At 35.3% G+C, this 18415-nt stretch overlaps 1 protein-coding gene and 1 pseudogene across 1 annotated transcript; both read left to right on the top strand.

The window, feature by feature from the left end:
* The first annotated feature begins 3563 nt into the window (after positions 1-3563).
* LOC132177741 (wall-associated receptor kinase-like 1) lies at positions 3564-8499 on the top strand. Its single transcript, XM_088515809.1, has 3 exons — positions 3564-4549; positions 5528-5668; positions 7263-8499. The coding sequence occupies exons 1-3, from the start codon at positions 3571-3573 to the stop codon at positions 8444-8446; spliced, it is 2304 nt and encodes a 767-aa protein (XP_088371935.1). The 5' UTR covers positions 3564-3570; the 3' UTR covers positions 8447-8499.
* A 6307-nt stretch (positions 8500-14806) lies between these two features.
* Positions 14807-15285, top strand: LOC148586533 (wall-associated receptor kinase-like 6; annotated as a pseudogene).
* Positions 15286-18415: the final 3130 nt, after the last annotated feature.

Here is an 18415-nt window from a genome sequence, read left to right as displayed (position 1 = left end):
GTACCAATGATTAGAAAAAGAAGGAAAAAATAGAAAAAAGTACTAGTTCATTACACGCTGTAAAAAAAAAAAAAAAAAAATTGCTTTGATCCCCTCCCATAAAACTTCCTAGCTCCATCCCTGCATGAGGATACCACCCTTAAAATTTAGTAACAAAGCCGAATAAGATGAAGAAGCTAAGCCCCACACTTACTTTCATTTTCGCGTGATTTCGACTTAGAATTTTTGCAAGTTTGACAAAGATCAAACAGCCAAGTTGATGATCTACGGCATCCATCCAATTTCAAGATTGAATTATATGAAGATAGAGGTGATTCCGTCCCCCAATAGGATATCGCAAAAAGCCTACTAGTAACTTTGAAAGTTTGACGATCATGATTGAATAGTTCTGTATTGACAAATGCACACTCTTTTGATGTTGTAGCAGGCAGAGTTTCTAAGTCCTTGTTCAGAACTTTGACCACTTCCTAACTTCCTATTGATTTTTTTCATAAAAAAAAAAAAAAAAGGTTCCTATTTAATTATCTAGTCTTTCATTTTGTTCCTTGTTTGCTTTCATTGTCTTTTTCAAGTTAGGTCATTTTCTGATCTCGAAAGGAATGATAAGGACTTTGGAAAATTTCCCCTCCCTTCGTCTCTGTGTGTAAGCAACGTCATTGCAAACGTGTATTAATTATAGAGACTTTTTGGAAGCTAGCTATAGCAATTTGAATAATTTGATAGTATCTTTTTTAGGAAGTTGGAGGGCGGGGAGACCATGGCCCCAGCCGGTCCCCCCTCCCTCTGTCTTTGCTCTAAGCTCAATTTCTAATCTAAGTGGTCTTGTAATTTGGATATTATGGTTATTAAATATTGAGAATATTGTTTGTTAGAATTTAAACATTTAATTGGAGAGTATGACACAATTCTAAGCTCAATTCCTCATTGTATTTAAGTACCAATGATTAGAAAAAGAAGGAAAAAATAGAAAAAAGTACTAGTTCATTACACGCTGTAAAAAAAAAAAAAAAAATTTGCTTTGATCCCCTCCCATAAAACTTCCTAGCTCCGTCCCTGCATGAGGATACCACCCTTAAAATTTAGTAACAAAGCCGAATAAGATGAAGAAGCTAAGCCCCACAATTACTTTCATTTTCGCGTGATTTCGACTTAGAATTTTTGCAAGTTTGACAAAGATCAAACAGCCAAGTTGATGATCTACGGCATCCATCCAATTTCAAGATTGAATTATATGAAGATAGAGGTGATTCCGTCCCCCAATAGGATATCGCAAAAAGCCTAATAGTAACTTTGAAAGTTTGACGATCATGATTGAATAGTTCTGTATTGACAAATGCACACTCTTTTGATGCTGTAGCAGGCAGAGTTTCTAAGTCCTTGTTCAGAACTTTGACCACTTCCTAACTTCCTAATTAATTTTTTTCATAAAAAAAAAAAAAAAAAGGTTCCTATTTAATTATCTAGTCTTTCATTTTGTTCCTTGTTTGCTTTCATTGTCTTTTTCAAGTCAGGTCATTTTCTGATCTCAAAAGGAATGATAAAGACTTTGGAAATTTCCCAAAACATGCCTAATAAGAGACTTTTATGCATTTCAATCTACATTTAATTGTTTTCCAAAGAATATTCAGGCGGCTTCAAACTTGCGTAGAACGTAAAGCAGACGGTAGGCATGCATTATTACTTTTCAAACTCAAACTGGTTGACCATAAAATCGTCCTCTGCTTCTTGTTTTGTTGTTTTCAATAAAAAATGTGAAAGAGGATTTGATTTTTCTTTTCCACTTTTTTCTGAGCAGTTTAACCATTATATTGTCAAAATATTTTAGGGAATTTGATTCTAATTAATTATAATTTTTTGTAATCATATTTGATGATAATTAAATCTAATTGATTCAATTATAATTAGATTTGACGATAATCAAATTAGATTATCTACTCCCAATTCTTTTATAAATATGAGTCTTTTGTATTGTAACAATATCAAGGAATAAGAATTAAATGTAGTCATTTGGTCTTTTATTCGGTGAACGTAAATCATAGACCGAGCCACGTAACTTATAATTTCTTATTTTCTTTAGGGTTAAATATTATATCAGTACCTGTTGTTTGTACCAAAATCAAATAGTCACATGTGTTTTAAAAAATATCGCAAATGGTACATGTGGTAATGCAATAAACCCACTTAGTACCTCCGTTCAGATTTCATTAAGTTTTTTAACGGAATGCCATGTTACCCTTATGCGTGAGTACTACGTGACGTAGTACGTGAGTTTTTGGGTGCCACGTCATATTTTTTTAAAAAATAAAATAAAAAATTGGGGGTGGCCGTAGCCTCCCCCTTTGGCCATTTGGGGGTGGCTAGCCATCCCCTTTGGCCAGCCACCTCCTTTGGCCATGGGGGTCGTTCGGACACCCCCACGGGCCCATGATTTTTTTTTAAAATTTTTTTTTTTTTAATTTGGGGGTGGTTCGGCCACCCCCAAGGGCCTTCCGGAAAATTTTCCTAGAAAATGGCCGAAGAGGGTGGGGGTGGCTGATGGCCAAAGGAGTGGCTATGGCCATCGCCCAATTTTTTATTTTATTTTTAATTTTAAATAAATATAATTTTTTAATGTTTTTAATTTTTTTAAAAAAAAATTAATATTTTTAATTAATTAATTAGATGGACACGTGTCAAACCATGATTGGTGCTGACGTGGTGTTTCGTTAAATTTTAAACAAAATTTTGACAAATGAATCATCGTCGTTTTTAAGCAAATCAGAGTGACCTCTTGTGATAAAAAGTAAACCTTAGACTTATTTCTTGATATTGTTACAATACAAAGTACTCATATTTATAAGAAAATGGAGGGTAGATAATCTGATTTGATTACCATCAATTATCATCAAATCTGATTACTTGAAATTACAATTAATTACAATTAAATCTCTAAATCAAATTCCCTAACATATTCTGACAATATAATGGTTAAACTGCTCAGAAAAAAGTGGAAAAGAAAAATCAAATCCTCTTTCACATTTTTTATTGAAAACAGCAAAACAAGAAGCAGAGGACGATTTTATGGTCAACCAGTTTGAGTCTGAAAAGTAATTAATAATGCATGCCTACCGTCTGCTTTATGTTCTGAGCAAGTTTCAAGCCGCCTGAATATTCTTTGGAAAACAATTAAATGTAGATTGAAATGCATAAAAGTCTCTTATTAGGCATGTTTTGGGACTTGTCCAAAGTCCTTATCATTCCTTTCTAGATCAGAAAATGACTTGACTTGAAAAAGACAATGAAAGCAAACAAAGAACTAGTCTATGAGGAGAATGCAGCAGACAAGTCAAAAGTTAGCGTTCTGACAATTTTGTTTGTTTGTTTGTTTGTTTTTTTTTTTTTTTTGTAATAAACTAATTAAGACGACTTGGTCGAAGTCTTGTTGGTAACTTCCATACAATTTCTTGGTGACTTATAGAAAAGGACGATAATATCGCATGGCGTTAATTATAAAAAGCGGGGGCTGGGCTTTGCTGCTTCACATGCACGCCAATTCATCAATATCCTAGAAAGAAAGAGAGAGAGAGAGAAATGGGGGTGCAAATGGTATTTCAGATCATTTTGCTATTGTTTTCAATTGATGCAATATTTGTACAAGCAGTGGATTTAGCAAGTAATAGTAGTTCATGTCACAGAAGCTGTGGGAATGTTAGCGATATCCCATTCCCTTTTGGAATAGGAGCTGCAGGTTGCTACGTTGATGAGTGGTTTGAAGTAGTTTGCAATAATAACAATTCTCGGTTTGGGAGGTCCTCTCCCAAACCTGTTTTGAAGAAGTTCGACTTGGAGGTGCTCAACATTTCATTATTAGAAGGCACAGTTCGTGTCAACTATCCTACATTTGTTGCGTGTGCTGATGAAGGACGTGATAATGGTTTATGGAGCAAATTAAATACGGAGTTAGCAACAAGCCCTTTCATCTTCTCCCAGTCCCAGAACAGATTCATCGCCATCGGCTGCGACATCTTGGCCTCAATGGTGAACGTGTATGGTCCAAATACTACTGATAATGGTTCATTTACTAGCGGTCAAGCAGTTCAGGCTGGGTGCAGATCAATTTGTGACCGTACTATCATTGAATTGGTAAATGCAAGTAGTTGCAATGGCATCAACTGCTGCCAAGCCACAATTCCTACATATCTCGATGCCTTCAATACAAGTATGGAGCCAACAAATAAAAGCGGTTACAATTACGAAAGATGCAAGTCTGCATTCTTGGTGGAAGAAAAGTGGTTCCAAAAACGTTCAATTAATGGTAGCTCCATTATGTCGCAGGTTCCTGTGGTGTTGGAATGGAGGATTCCTAATACATCATTCTACTCACTTCCAAAATCCTATATTAATGCCTCCACCTCCACCGCTTATAATAATACGTTCCCAACCTACAATTGTTCTAATATTATTTACCGTCCTTCTTCTTCTTATTATTATTATAACTTGGCCTCGACTTATACATGTTCTTGCGCAAATGGCTTTGAAGGAAATCCCTATCTTCTTGATGGATGCCAAGGTAAACTTCTTTCTACTATTCTATCCATCTCTTTAATTCTTCTTTTCTTTTTCGTTTTTATTTGTGTTATTTAAATGGCTGGTTCTATGAATTAACACTTGTACATACATGTGCCTTGTACGCAGACCACAAGTATAAACCTGTGTAGTGTCGAATTACACGTGTGGCCACCAATATGAACCTGGGAAAAAAAATATATTGATAATTTTGATGATATAATAAAATTTCATTTTGATAGATCATTTTGAAATTTAATTAGACAAAGGGAAGCTTCATACTTAAATTTTTTTTCCTTCCTATTTTATGTTTTATCAAGTATCTTACAAGCCTTTTTTTCTTCCTTTTTCTTTTTTAATTTTTTTTTTCTTTCAGATAAGTACAAAATTTATTGATAAGAACTAGCTAGACGAAAGAACCACATATTAACCTATTACCATGGGTGGATGGTCCCTTTTAAAAACAAGACCTTGCTTTTTCCAACCACTTGTTATCCTAGCTTGCGCTAATAGAACATGATTCTTTCAATTTTAAATGAAATTGATTTAATTAGAAAAAATAATAATCTAAAGTTGATGTCATTTAACCGCATATATAGTCAATGTTAACACATCTTTTACAAATTCAAATAATGTGAAATCATGTAAACCATTAGATTCACCGATTTTAAATCATGATCGTGAAATTGAGAAGATCATTGTCTGTAGTAAATAGCCACACATCTAGGCACATGTTATATGATTAAATTTCTTATTTTTATCAAATTAGACTTTTGGAATAATCAATGATATTGTTAGACTTTTCTTATTGATCAGTAGGAATTTGTTACCCACAAAAATGTTATAATATTAATTTAAATAATTAAATTTCTTATTTTTTAAATTCTTTTTAAATAATTGAGGATTTAATAATTAATAACTATGAATTTTGCTTTTGATTTATTAGATACTAACATCTATTGTTTGTCTCCATACATGTAAGATATTAACGAATGCGAGCGCTCAAACCCTTGTTCCCTGTACAATTCAGCCGGGAGTGTCCAGTACTACTGTGAAAATACTCATGGGTCTCACCGTTGTAGGACTCGCCCCACCAAGTCTAATGGAAATGCGGCCACGATAGGTATGCTTATTTTTTATTTTTTATTTTAAACATGTTTTGAGAAAAAAAAAAAAAAAATTGAGCACATATTTTCAAAATAAAAAAATAAAAGGATCAAAATAGGCTCATCATGACCATTACGTTTCTAAGACTTATGCCACTCGGTTATACTCCTTGTAAAGTGCTTATATTCCAACCTTTGAAGTATTTCCAAGCGTGTAGAGAATCAAATCACTTCTTCTTCTTCTTTTTTTTTTTTCTTTTTTTTTTTTAAAAAAAAATATTTTTTATCGTACATTTTCTATGCAATCAGTTTTAAATAAATAGAAAAAATTACAGTTTATTCCCCCAAAGTTGACAACGTTTTTCAATTCGAACACCAAAGTTTCAATTTTTGCAATCCACCTCCTCAAAGTTTCAAATTTTTGCAATTTGACCAATGTATCCAAAACTTTCCATATTGCCCATAATTTTTATTTTTTTTAATTTTTTTATAAAAAATTAAAAAAAAAATTCCATCCTGCCATTTTTGCACCCAAATTTTTTTTTTTTTTTTCATAAAAAAAAAAAAAATAAAAATTAGGGGTAATATGGAAATTTTGAGATAATATTGGTCGAATTGAAAAAAATTTGAACTTTGTGGGGGTGGATTGCAAAAAATTGAAACTTTGATGTTCGAATTGAAAAACGCTGTTAATTTTGAGGGGTAAACTGTAATTTTTCCAAATAAATATATCCCTAAGATTCACTTACTGTTATCTTTGAGATATATTGGAACCTTTTGGATCAGAATTTCTCGAAATTCTAAAAAATTGCAAGATCCTGCTTCTCAAAATGGTTTAAATGGACACTCAGATTTTGTCCAGTCAATCATTTTGAGGCAAAAAATAAAAAATAAAAAAATGCAAGAATTAGATTCTTTAGCTAGCCACTCAAAGAAAGTGGTTGACCACCACCTAAAGGGTTTTGGGGTGGCCAAATCATCCCAAAAACTCATGATCAGAAGCCAACCAACTCCTATAAACCTTGGAAGAGTGGTTTGTCACTCACCACCTCAAGTCTTGAGGGAGTGGTTGGGCCAATTTACAAGGCTCATATGAGGGTGGTTGACCACCTCATTGGGATTGCATATCACTCCAAAAATATTAGGGGTGGTGCACACAACCTCTTTAGGTTTTGGCTAAAGAAATCAATTCCTATAAGGGTTTTTTTTTTTAAAAAAAAAAAAACAAAAAAAAACAAAACAAAAAATTCAAAATTGATGACATTACAAAATCATGACCTTTCATTTAAAATAATGGTTACAATCTTAAAAAATGCAGGTAAGGGATTTTAATGCAAACCTTTAAACTTTCATGCTCTTTTATTTTTTATTTTTAATCATCTTCCTCGGCCAGTAGCCCACTTTTACCATCTCCTCTTTTTGAATACTTTAATAGTCAAAATATATTAGCATACTTTTTGTCACATGAGAGTTTTTCATACTAATTTCTAGCATTAAGAGAATATGTCTATATGTCTTTCTATTAATTTAGGTCAATATTATCAATGGAAACTATTACTATAACATTTTACTGCAATGAATAATATTTCTCTATGACATTGTGTTAAGCAGGTATTTGCAGCAGCCTTGGACCGATGGTTCTACTTATTGGTGGATGGTGGTCCTACAAAGTGATAAAGAAAAGGAGGAGGATTAAACAAAAGAACAAGTTCTTCAAACGAAATGGTGGTTTATTGTTACAACAACAATTATCTTCACATGAAGCCAATGTTGAAAACACAAAATTGTTTAATTCAAAAGATCTGGAGAAGGCCACTGATCGTTTTAATGTGAATAGAATACTTGGCCAAGGAGGACAAGGCACTGTTTACAAAGGTATGTTAGCAGATGGAAGAATCGTTGCTGTGAAAAAGTCCAAGGTAATTGACGAAGGAAAACTCGGAGAATTTATTAATGAAGTTGTCATTCTTTCACAAATTAACCACAGGAATGTGGTTAAGCTGATTGGTTGTTGTTTGGAGACCGAAGTTCCTCTTCTAGTTTATGAATACATTCCTAACGGAACGCTTTTCCAATATGTTAACGGACAAATTGAGGAGTTTCCACTAACATGGGATATGCGCTTGCGAATTGCAACTGAAGTAGCAGGAGCTCTCTATTACTTACACTCATTAGCTTCCTCGCCCATTTATCATCGGGATATTAAGTCTACAAACATACTCTTAGATGAAAAATACAGAGCTAAAGTAGCTGACTTTGGGACTTCAAGATCCATCACAGTTGATCAAACTCACTTAACAACCCTAGTGCATGGCACTTTTGGATACTTGGACCCTGAGTATTTACAGTCAAGCCAATTTACAGAAAAGAGTGATGTTTATAGTTTCGGCGTTGTCCTTGCTGAGCTGTTAACTGGCGAAAAAGCAATCTCTTCAACAAGGACGCAAGAATCCAAAAGTTTAGCCACATATTTCATTCAATCCGTGGAGGAGAATAATTTGTTTGATGTTCTTGATAGTCGAGTTTTGAAGGAAGGTAAAAAAGAAGAGATCATTGTGGTCGCGAACCTTGCAAAAAGGTGCTTGAACTTAAATGGGAAGAAAAGACCTACAATGAAAGAAGTCACAAAGGAGTTGGAGGCAGTTCAAACATTGCAAAAAGCTCCTAACCTTCAACAAAACTATGAAGAGCTTGAATATGTCCAAGCAGAAATGTACGAGCCATGGGATGCTGCTCCTTCATCAACAACTTCATCTGTGGACGCCCAACCATTATTACCTTCTCAATCAGTATGAATCAATATTTGTTTAATGTCATGTTGTAGGCTACATAATTTGTTGTGTACTTTGTTTTCTAGTAGTCATTTCGAGAATCTTCTAAGAACATGGATTAACCATATTCAATTGTCTTATGATAGTATAAGGTAGCAGAAATCTCTATGTCTATTTTTATAAGAATCAATTTTGTTGTCTGTGTCAAATTAGGCCTTAAGGTACTTTACTAAGTATTTTGCCATATGAGTAGCTCTCTTTTCTACCTCAGGATTTTCACTATAGTTCGAGCATTAATGGCAAAGCAAAATCATTCGAATTCAACACTTCGATTTTGACTACTAGACCAAACTCTATGTCAAATACTATAGCCACAGTACTAAAGCCATCAGGTACCCTCCTTTTGATCATGTGCCTCCATACAGGGCATGAGCTTCGGGTTTGACCCAAAGGTAATTAGCATAGACAATTAAGTCGTCCATCGTTATCTTTTAATTACTTATTTGTGACCAATAGCAAGGAGATTGTGGTTGTAAAAGGGTTATAATTATTGTCTATGATCATGCATGTACACATGGTCGAGAATAATCTTTTTCCAATAGGATGCTTGTGAAGACGCGGAGATGGACGTTTTTGTGACTAAAAGTCATTAAATGACTTTTAATTAGGCCTTTAATTAACTTTACGATATCCTATATCTTGATTTAATTAAATCTTGAAATTGATGAATGGCCCAGATCATGAGGCCTTCTAATTGATTGTTTAACGCATGTTACGAATATATACGACGTGCCCAAAAAGCCACAATTGTGGACCATCCATTTGGGTCAACCATGGTTGCTGGCTTCATGCACAGAAGGCAACTTGGTCTTCTTGGCGACTACCAGAAGGAAGATAATCGCTTATGAAATCAAGCGGGGGCTTGGGCTTTGCTATTTCACACGTCCGTTCATCATCCTAGAAAGAAAGAGAGACACAGGGAGAGAGATGATACTGCTTGATACATAACAAAAGAGGAATTTCAGTCTTGGTGAAACATTTCAATCAAGTGATAGAACTGAGTAACGACAGGACAAGTGAACAGATTATTGAATTAGAAAATAAACTTCATTTGGGTTTGAAAATTATGATTTAGACCCCAAGTTGTTATTAACCCAATATAAACACAAAAATAAATGATACACGGATTTGGTGACGAAGTGAAAACATTTTGAAAAACTCTTTATAAGTAAAACCACTCAAGGAGCCAACTAACCCTAAAATGCATCAACTATAAAATACTTACATTAAATATTGTTTCACTTACAAAACCTTAATTTGTAACTCTAACAACCCAATCTTGTAACCCCAAAAAACGACATGTTTACCTCCCACCGCAGTGGTTCAAGAACCTCTAGCCTTCTTCTATATGACCGCCTTCGTGAATGAACCTCGTCCACTTCAATTCATAATTCTGATGGCTATTGGCTTTATTATGGTTTGAATCACGAGGGATATGTTTAAGCTCGAGAACACTTAATATTATTGACAATAATTTCTAAATCCTAATAATTTTCTTCCTTATTGACAATAATTTCTTTCTTTGAAGACACGTAGTCTTCATTGTCTAATACCACTACAAAAAACCTTATGATTAGTAACAGCACTTTAGTAACGTGTCTTGACACGTTACAAAATGTTAGTAACGTGTGGTTAGTAACGTGTGCAGCGTGTTACTGATTTGGTTGTTACTAAATTTCAATTAGTAACATGTTAGAATCTGACACATTAGTGTTTAGTAACATGTGAGAAATTGACACGTTACTAAAGTTTAGTAACGTGTCAGTTTATGACACATTACTAAGCCATGCAGGAATTTTTTTTTTTTTTTTTTTTAATAAATTTCTCCGAAATTTTATGCGTACACCTGATAACAATAACTATCAATAGCTATCCATCAAAATACATCATTTCTAGAATCGTATCCGGGCTATCAATCAAGATGATGTCCACAAAACATACATATATACATCATTGTCTATAAATCCAACTCTCTCTCTCTCTCTCTCTCTCTCTCTCTCTCTATATATATATATATATATATATATATATATATATCAACAAAAATAGGAAATACAACTTAAGTGATTCACGAATACATGTTGTACAAACACCCCAACAAAAAGCCGAGTCCACACCATCATGACCGCTATTTTTCTCCGTACTCATTGCAAATGATTAAACAACAATCAATCAGCAAATAAACACTCGAACAATCAATCAGCAATCATCAAGTCTTAAGCGATTAGCAACGTCAAAGTATACGAAGGTCATACTCAACAATATTCAAGTTTAGTGACGTGTATAAACGTCAGATAAACAACTTCAATGTTATATCTACACTACCAACACACACCTCAGGGTATATACATAGTTTCAATGATAATTCATTCAAAATGTGAAAATGATCTGAAATTACGAAGCATATATATGATCTATGCGTATCAAGCATTTCCACAACCACAACACAGTATTCCTAATTTTCAAGTAGTTTAAGTTAAGTATATACGCTATTTATGAATATTCGATAATAACTTCTTATTAAGTCATATGTATACGTATGGGCTTGCTGAACCAGTGGTACATAGTCTTGATAAACGAGACTTTTGTTCAATCGGGGTCTGTTGTTGGTTTTCATGTTGATCACCATCCTTCGCTTCTACCCTTACATCATTTACACATATTATGGTATAAATGTGTTATACACATGCATGTGTGGCAAAAACATACGAACAAAATATGATTACCAAACAAAATTACTAATGACAAATTACTAACAAAATAAAAACTAATATAGTTTTACTTGATCGGCTATCTACTGAGGACCTCACAATGACACGGGCTGGGGAGTCTACGTCGTGCGGATCCCTAACATTAGTCACCTCCGGCTTGGAGGTGACATGTCTCGAGCCCAAAAGCACACGAACCCGGGCCTCATACGCCGCCATCTGCTGAGCAATCTGTGCAGCCATCTGGGCGGTAACCTGCTAGGTCACCTCCGCATTAATCTCAACCCTCTGCTGGCTAACTGTGCAGCCATATGTGTCCCATGCTGCTCCCTTTCAACTTTGAGTGCTCTTTCAATCATTTGCGAGATATTCGAGCTTCTGGGGTTCTGTGAACGTGCTTGGGACGGTGTATAATACGAGTGGATGTAGTTGTGCGCAGGGAGAATATTCTTACTAACCCTTCGAACATGACCCACATATTCAGGCTTAGAGCCATACGCCTGGGCGTATGCGTCGTTCGGTGCCCACTGAATAGTCTTAGAGGGCCCATCTACCAATTATGTAAGATCATTTTCCAATAGCTCCTTCATCCTTACCTATATGTTACATTACACCCAATCATTGTTATTTAAGTGTTAATCCTAAATAAGTTTTCTATACGCAAATAAAAATGAAAGATAAATGGTGTAAGCAACATACAACTCTCTCCTCGACCTTCCGATTTGGATAGCTACCGTCTTTCTTTCAGTGGGTCTTGATGTAAGCCTTCGCTCGCGTAGGAGCCCTGCCCGAAATAAGTACCTGCAATTAAAAACCCACAACACAAACATATGTTAGTATGCATATTAATGATGACATAGACATTTATATAAATGGTAAATGACAAACATACCTCTTCATTTGATAACATTGAGAAGCTCTGCGAGCCGGTGCAATGTGGTGTGTTATTCAATGCTCATGTCTCTCTCATATGCTGAGCATAGTCCTATGCGTACACAACATATATACATTATTAATATGTGAACCATCTTCACAATATTTACAATTACTGAAACTACATAATTGAAATTAACTTAGTGACCTACTTGAGAGGATGGATCACACTATTTTTCCAACAATATCCATGTCTGCGCTATTGTACCCTCGAAGGTACTCCCACATCCTCCGCTTCACTGTCACAGGAGTCTCACCGCGCTAAATATCGAGTTTCTTTTTCAAGTCATGTCTCCAACGCCTTAGCTTCTCGCCCATGTCACAGAATGCGTCCTTTTTTATTGCCTCAATGTCCAAGCCAGACGGGATATAGAACTGTGTCTGCATAAGTTACATGTTAAGAAATTAGGAACCCTACATTATATTTTCACCATCAACTAATCGTTTCACAAAATAAGTAAAATAGCTGCTATATATGTACATATAATTGTAAATTAAAAATATCGTAACGTTTCACATATCATCAATGAGCTCTATAAATCCTCCTTCGTGTTGACTAGTACCTTCTTCTAGTCGTCAGATATCCTGAGGAAAGCCCCACTCCTGACACTCTTGCCCATCACCCGTCTTAATTTCGATCGGCATTGTCCTATTGGCTGCCATGATCCATTATACTCCATCACGATCATTTTTCTGGGGGGATGTCCCACAACTTGCGCGACTCATTTAAATACTTTAATTTTCTCCTGTGAATCTACATTGATGTTTAACACACAAAAATGAGTACCAAAAAATGGACCAAAGAAATTGAGGTTGGACCACAGAAAAATAGCGTATATCCAAAGTTGAAAAATTAAGAAAGGAATTATTTGAAAATTAAAGCATATTGGATAATTTGAATATTGGTGAAGAGATTCAATGTATATAACAAAGCAGTCCATTCATCTTGGTTGAGACATTTTTATCAAACAACTGCAAGAAATATTGAGCTTACTTCACATGTGTTATATATAAAAGCACACGAGTGAAAGCACTGAACCTGGTGAACATCGAAATAGAGTATGCTCATCTTGAAGCTTAAGTTGCTGGTAGTAAGAGGGCGAACCGACGCTAATCTACCTAAGATCCCGCAGCAAAGGCGGCTAAAGCAAGTTGAGCCATCCAAAGGCTATTAGAAAATTTATTAGAGAAAGCCTCGACATGTGGTGAGGTCTAGTGGTTATGATCAATGACAATGTGGTAAGAAATTCCTTTAAGGTAGGGTCACTTTATATATCTTTTCCTGACGGATAAACTTTAAATTTGTGTAACGCACTCTCACCCCACTAGTCGGTTAATTTTGTCTTTCGCTAGGAGTATGGCTCCAATGAGTTGATTCACCCAAGGGATTTGATTTTTAGACCAGATGGTTATGCTACCAAAGTCCAAGACCATCACTACTTGACCCAACAACCCCTTGGACCTATCATTCTAATAGTCATACCTGAAATCACGAAAAAGGAAAATAACCGAGTCAACAAACCAGGAAAAAGGAAGCTAGCCATTAATGACCCTCTATCTAAGGAAAGACAGCTCATAAAATGAATGAAACTAGCGGTTCTAAAGGGAAATATAATCATGGAATTCAATGGATCCGGATCTCCTCCCTAGTGGGAAATATGAGTGTCATATTTCTCATTCCTGGCCCTTAGATTAATCTAAGGGTTCACAATATCTCAATATCAAAATCCTAAAATAAACACAACTACACTTAATTATATATCAAATTTAAATTAAAAATTTAATTTTTTTTTTTTTTTTTTTTTTCAAGGAAAAGCCACCAAGGAGGCGGCACCACGGCAAGCCACCACCCCCGCCCATCTGGGGGTGGCGCGAGGCCACCCCATGGGTGGCTGGGGTGGCGCTATGGGGTGGCCATGCTCCACCCCTAGCCACGCATGGGTCTCCAACTTAAGCAAAAGTCATGGCTACCCACTTGGCCTTCCTTCTCAGATCCGAGATTCAGGCCCCACAATCGGCCATTTGAGCAGAATCAATGCATGCCCAACTGGATTTTCTTCAAAACCCAGATCCCAAATCCCCAGAGCAGCATCAGAAGCCAATCCAAGACCCTCCCGCATACAGTGAAAGTACTTTATCTGAGCCCAAGAGTAATACCAAGACCCTCCCGCTTGCACTTGTGTTTGGTCTATCGTACTTTCAGAACATTGCCTTCAACATCTACAATAAGAAAGTACTGAACCTTTCCCATTCCCATGGCTCCTTGCCTCTTTTCAGCTGTTTGTTGTTAGACTAATTTTTAGCATTAGGAGAAGATGTCTCTCTATCTTAAATCAACATTCTCAATCAAAGCTATTGCTATAACATTTTATTGTAATGAATAATATCTTCCTATTACATTGCGTTAAGCAGGTGTTAGTAGTAGCCTTGGGCTATTGGTTCAACTTCTTGGTGGGTGGTGGTCATACAAAGTAATAAAGAAAAGGAGAAGGATTAAATAGAAGAACAAGTTTTTTCAAAAGAAATGGTGGTTTATTAATTATTACAACAACAATTATCTTCAAATGAAGCCAATGTTGATACCACCAAATTGTTTAATTCAAAAGATTTGGAGAAGGCCACTGATCGTTTTAATGTAAATAAAATACTTGGTCAAGGAGGATAAGACACTGTTTACACAGGTATGTTGGCAAATGGTAGAATCGTTACTGTGAAAAAGTCCGGAGTAATTGATGAAGCAAAACTTGAAGAATTTATTAATGAAGTTGTCATTCTTTCACAAATTAACCACATGAATGTTGTTAAGCTAATTGGTTGTTGTTTGGAAACTGAAGTTCCTTTGCTAGTTTATGAATACATTCCCAATGAAACTCTCTTCCAATATGTCAATGGCCAAACTGAAGAGTTTCCACTGACATGGGATATGCGCTTACGAATTGCAATTGAAGTAGCAGAGCTCTTTTCTACTTATACTCAGCAGCTTCCTTGCCCATTTATCATCGAGACATTAAGTCTACAAACATACTCTTAGATGATAAGTACAAAGCTAAAGTAGCTGACTTTGGGACATCAAGATCCATCACTGTTGATCAAACTCACTTAACTATACTAGTGCATGACACTTTTAGATATTTGGACCCTGAGTATTTCCAGTCAAGTTAGTTTACAAAAAAGAGTGATGTTTATAGTTTCGATGTTGTCCTTGCTAAGCTATTAATTGACGAAAAAGCGATCTCTTCAACAAGAACACATGAACTCAGAAGTTTAGTCACATATTTCATTCAATCAGTGGAGGAGAACAATTTGTTTGATATTATTGATAGTCGAGTTTTGAAGGAAGGTAAGAAAGAAGATATTATTGTGGTCGCGAACCTTGCGAAAAGGTGCTTGGACTTAAATGGAAAGAAACGGCCTACAATGAAAGAAGTCGTAATAGAGTTGGAGATGGTACAAATGCCACCAAAAACTCCTAACCTTCAACAAAACTATGAAAAGCTTGAATATGATCGAGTAGAAATGTACGAGCCATGGGATGCTGAACCCAAATCGACAATGTCAACCTCATCTATAGACGCCCAACCATTATTACATTCTCAATCTGCATGAATCAGTATTTGTTTGATGCCATTTTATAGGCTAAATAATTTTCTGTTTACGTTGTAATTTCAAAATCATCTGCGAACATGGATTAACCATATCCAATTCTATTGATAGTATAAGATAGCAGAAAGCTCCATGTTCAAGGATCTATTTTTGTTGTTGGTGATACATTGAATAGTCACCCTAGCAATGGACTCGCATATCACAACCACATTTATAAGATAAGCAAATTAATGATATTTTTCATGTGGAAACTATACACTCTTTTGGTCATTAATGTGACACCTTATTGGAATTCATGCTACCATTTTGGGCCAAGAACCTCCCCCATTAAAAGGGGCACACATGTAACGCTCCCAAAATGAATTAGCTATGGTCATTAATTGGAGGTAATTTGAAGTGCTACTTGTAGTGTTTCCAAATTAATTAACTTGATGAATTACCTATACACACATATATACAAATAGAAAAACATAAAAGTTTATTGTGTTGTTAATTGGCGAAAAAGTGATCTATTCAACAAAGACACAAGAAGTCAAAAGTCTAGCAACATATTTCATTCAATCGTTGGAAGAGAACAATTTGTTTGAAATTCTTAGTAGTCGAATTTTGAGAGAAGGCAAAAAAGAAGATATCATTGCAGTCACGCACCTTGCGAAAAGGTGCTAACTTAAATGGGAAGAAATGGCCTACAGTGAAAGAAGTTGCAATAGAGTTGAAGGCAGTTTAAATGCTGCAAAAAGCTTCTAACCTTCAGCCAAACTATGAAGAGATTGAATATGTTTGAGCATAAATATACGAGCCATGGGATGATGTTCTAACATCAACAATGTCAAACTCATATGTAGACGGCCCAACCATTATTAAATTCTCAATCAATATAAATCAGTATTTGTTTAATGTAATGTTCTAGGCTACATCGCTTTATTTGGTACCACAACCATTATTAGACCCCAATTTCATTATCCTAAGTTGCTTACCATATTTATGGGCACACAAACAACCGATCATTGTACGTAAATTTGGTAAAACTCCAACAAAATATTACTTTTTTCAAATATATATATATATATATATATATTGAATTAAAAACAAAAGTTTACAAAGTGTAGGCGTCCAAAGCCCATTTACAGGGCAATGATAATTACTTGAACTTGCTCTATCTTTTTCTTCTTGTATATATTGTCACACAAAATTGGCAAGCACTCTTACTCCCACCGCCATCCGAAACTCACCCAATTTAGAACCAAGGCTGATGCAAAGTAGATCAACATCTCTTAGTAACCAGGTTAGCATGTCCACACATCATGTGTTCATCTTCATGCTCCCAGCTATGTACCCATTCAACAAAACTAGCTTCTAACAATCTAGTGTCTTGGATCACTCTTATGTGACTTAATATAAATAGATAAACACCCTAGCTTGAGCTAAGAACTAAATTTCTATAATACAATTATTTTACATGTGGTTCCAATAAACCCTTGGATCACTTGTAAAAAATAAATCCAAGAATTGGGTCAGAGTGCCAAGTCAATATTGTAAGATAGTTATGAGATAAAAATGTAATTTCAAGCATTACTCGTCCATTAAAACATACAACAACCTGCCCTACCAATTGCAATCTAAATAACACAAGAATTACAGATCCCATGCTCAAGGAAATGAGGTCCTCACTTTTGGTTAAATACATCACACACCACTACCATAATTGCAGGAAAATAAACCATTCACCGGTCCTTCAATACGGACCAAAAAGTTCAAACCAGTACCACAATCGTGCTTAAACCTAGATAGAGAGGTTTTCTGGATATTCGCCTTATTTCTTGCAGTATTTCATCCCATCATCATGACAGAGTGAACCCTACATATATCAAACACCTACAGCAAATCCATACCAAACGCCTATAACTTTTCTCGACATAATCTTTGGAAATTACAACTAAGCTCCACAAAGAAAATCCATAACCAAGCCTTCCAATTCGAGCAGCAATCACTAAAATTCAACCATCACCACCAACACCTAAATTGAATTGCCAATTACATAGAAGAGAAGATGACACAATTTTTTATTTATTTATTTTTCTAATAATTGTAAGATACACAAGCACTCGGTGGGACTTGAACTCATGGTTCACCCTCCACCTTGCTACAGAGGGAGGAAGTACCATTTGAGTAAGGAGATAATTATCTTGAGAAACATTATCAAATGTGGATATCCATGTGCATTTTATAATGTGACAGATATCTGAGACAGTTTCCACACCAGTTAGATGCTTAGAGACAAGTTTACCTAAGTTGATAATTAAACATCCACCGAATCAAAGATCAACCAAAACACAGAAAATTAAAGGTGTGCTTCAAAGACGAAGAGAATTCTCTTCAGATCAACAGCATACTAGGGCCAAAACCAATGCTGACATTATTTCCAAGCAAAATAGAGGATTGATAAACGTAAAAATAAAAACTAATTTATATTCATAATCCCTCACTCAACTAAGCCAAAAATACAACCATCTATCCTTAAGACTTCACTTTTACTCTACTCGAAATCATAAGGCATATCCAAAAACAATATAAAAGGAAAACAGTACCGATTCCGGAGTGAATTTTCTTTTCCTTTTCCCAGCAACCAAACGGAGGACAACCCTCTTTACATAAACCCAATAAACACCGAAGTGCGACTAAAAGAAGG

Source organism: Corylus avellana, chromosome 4, assembly GCF_965113065.1.
Source record: "Corylus avellana chromosome 4, dhCorAvel1.hap1.2, whole genome shotgun sequence".
Taxonomy (NCBI): Eukaryota; Viridiplantae; Streptophyta; class Magnoliopsida; order Fagales; family Betulaceae; genus Corylus; species Corylus avellana.
Note: the sequence above shows the minus strand (reverse complement) of the source record. Positions and strands in the feature narration are given on the sequence as shown.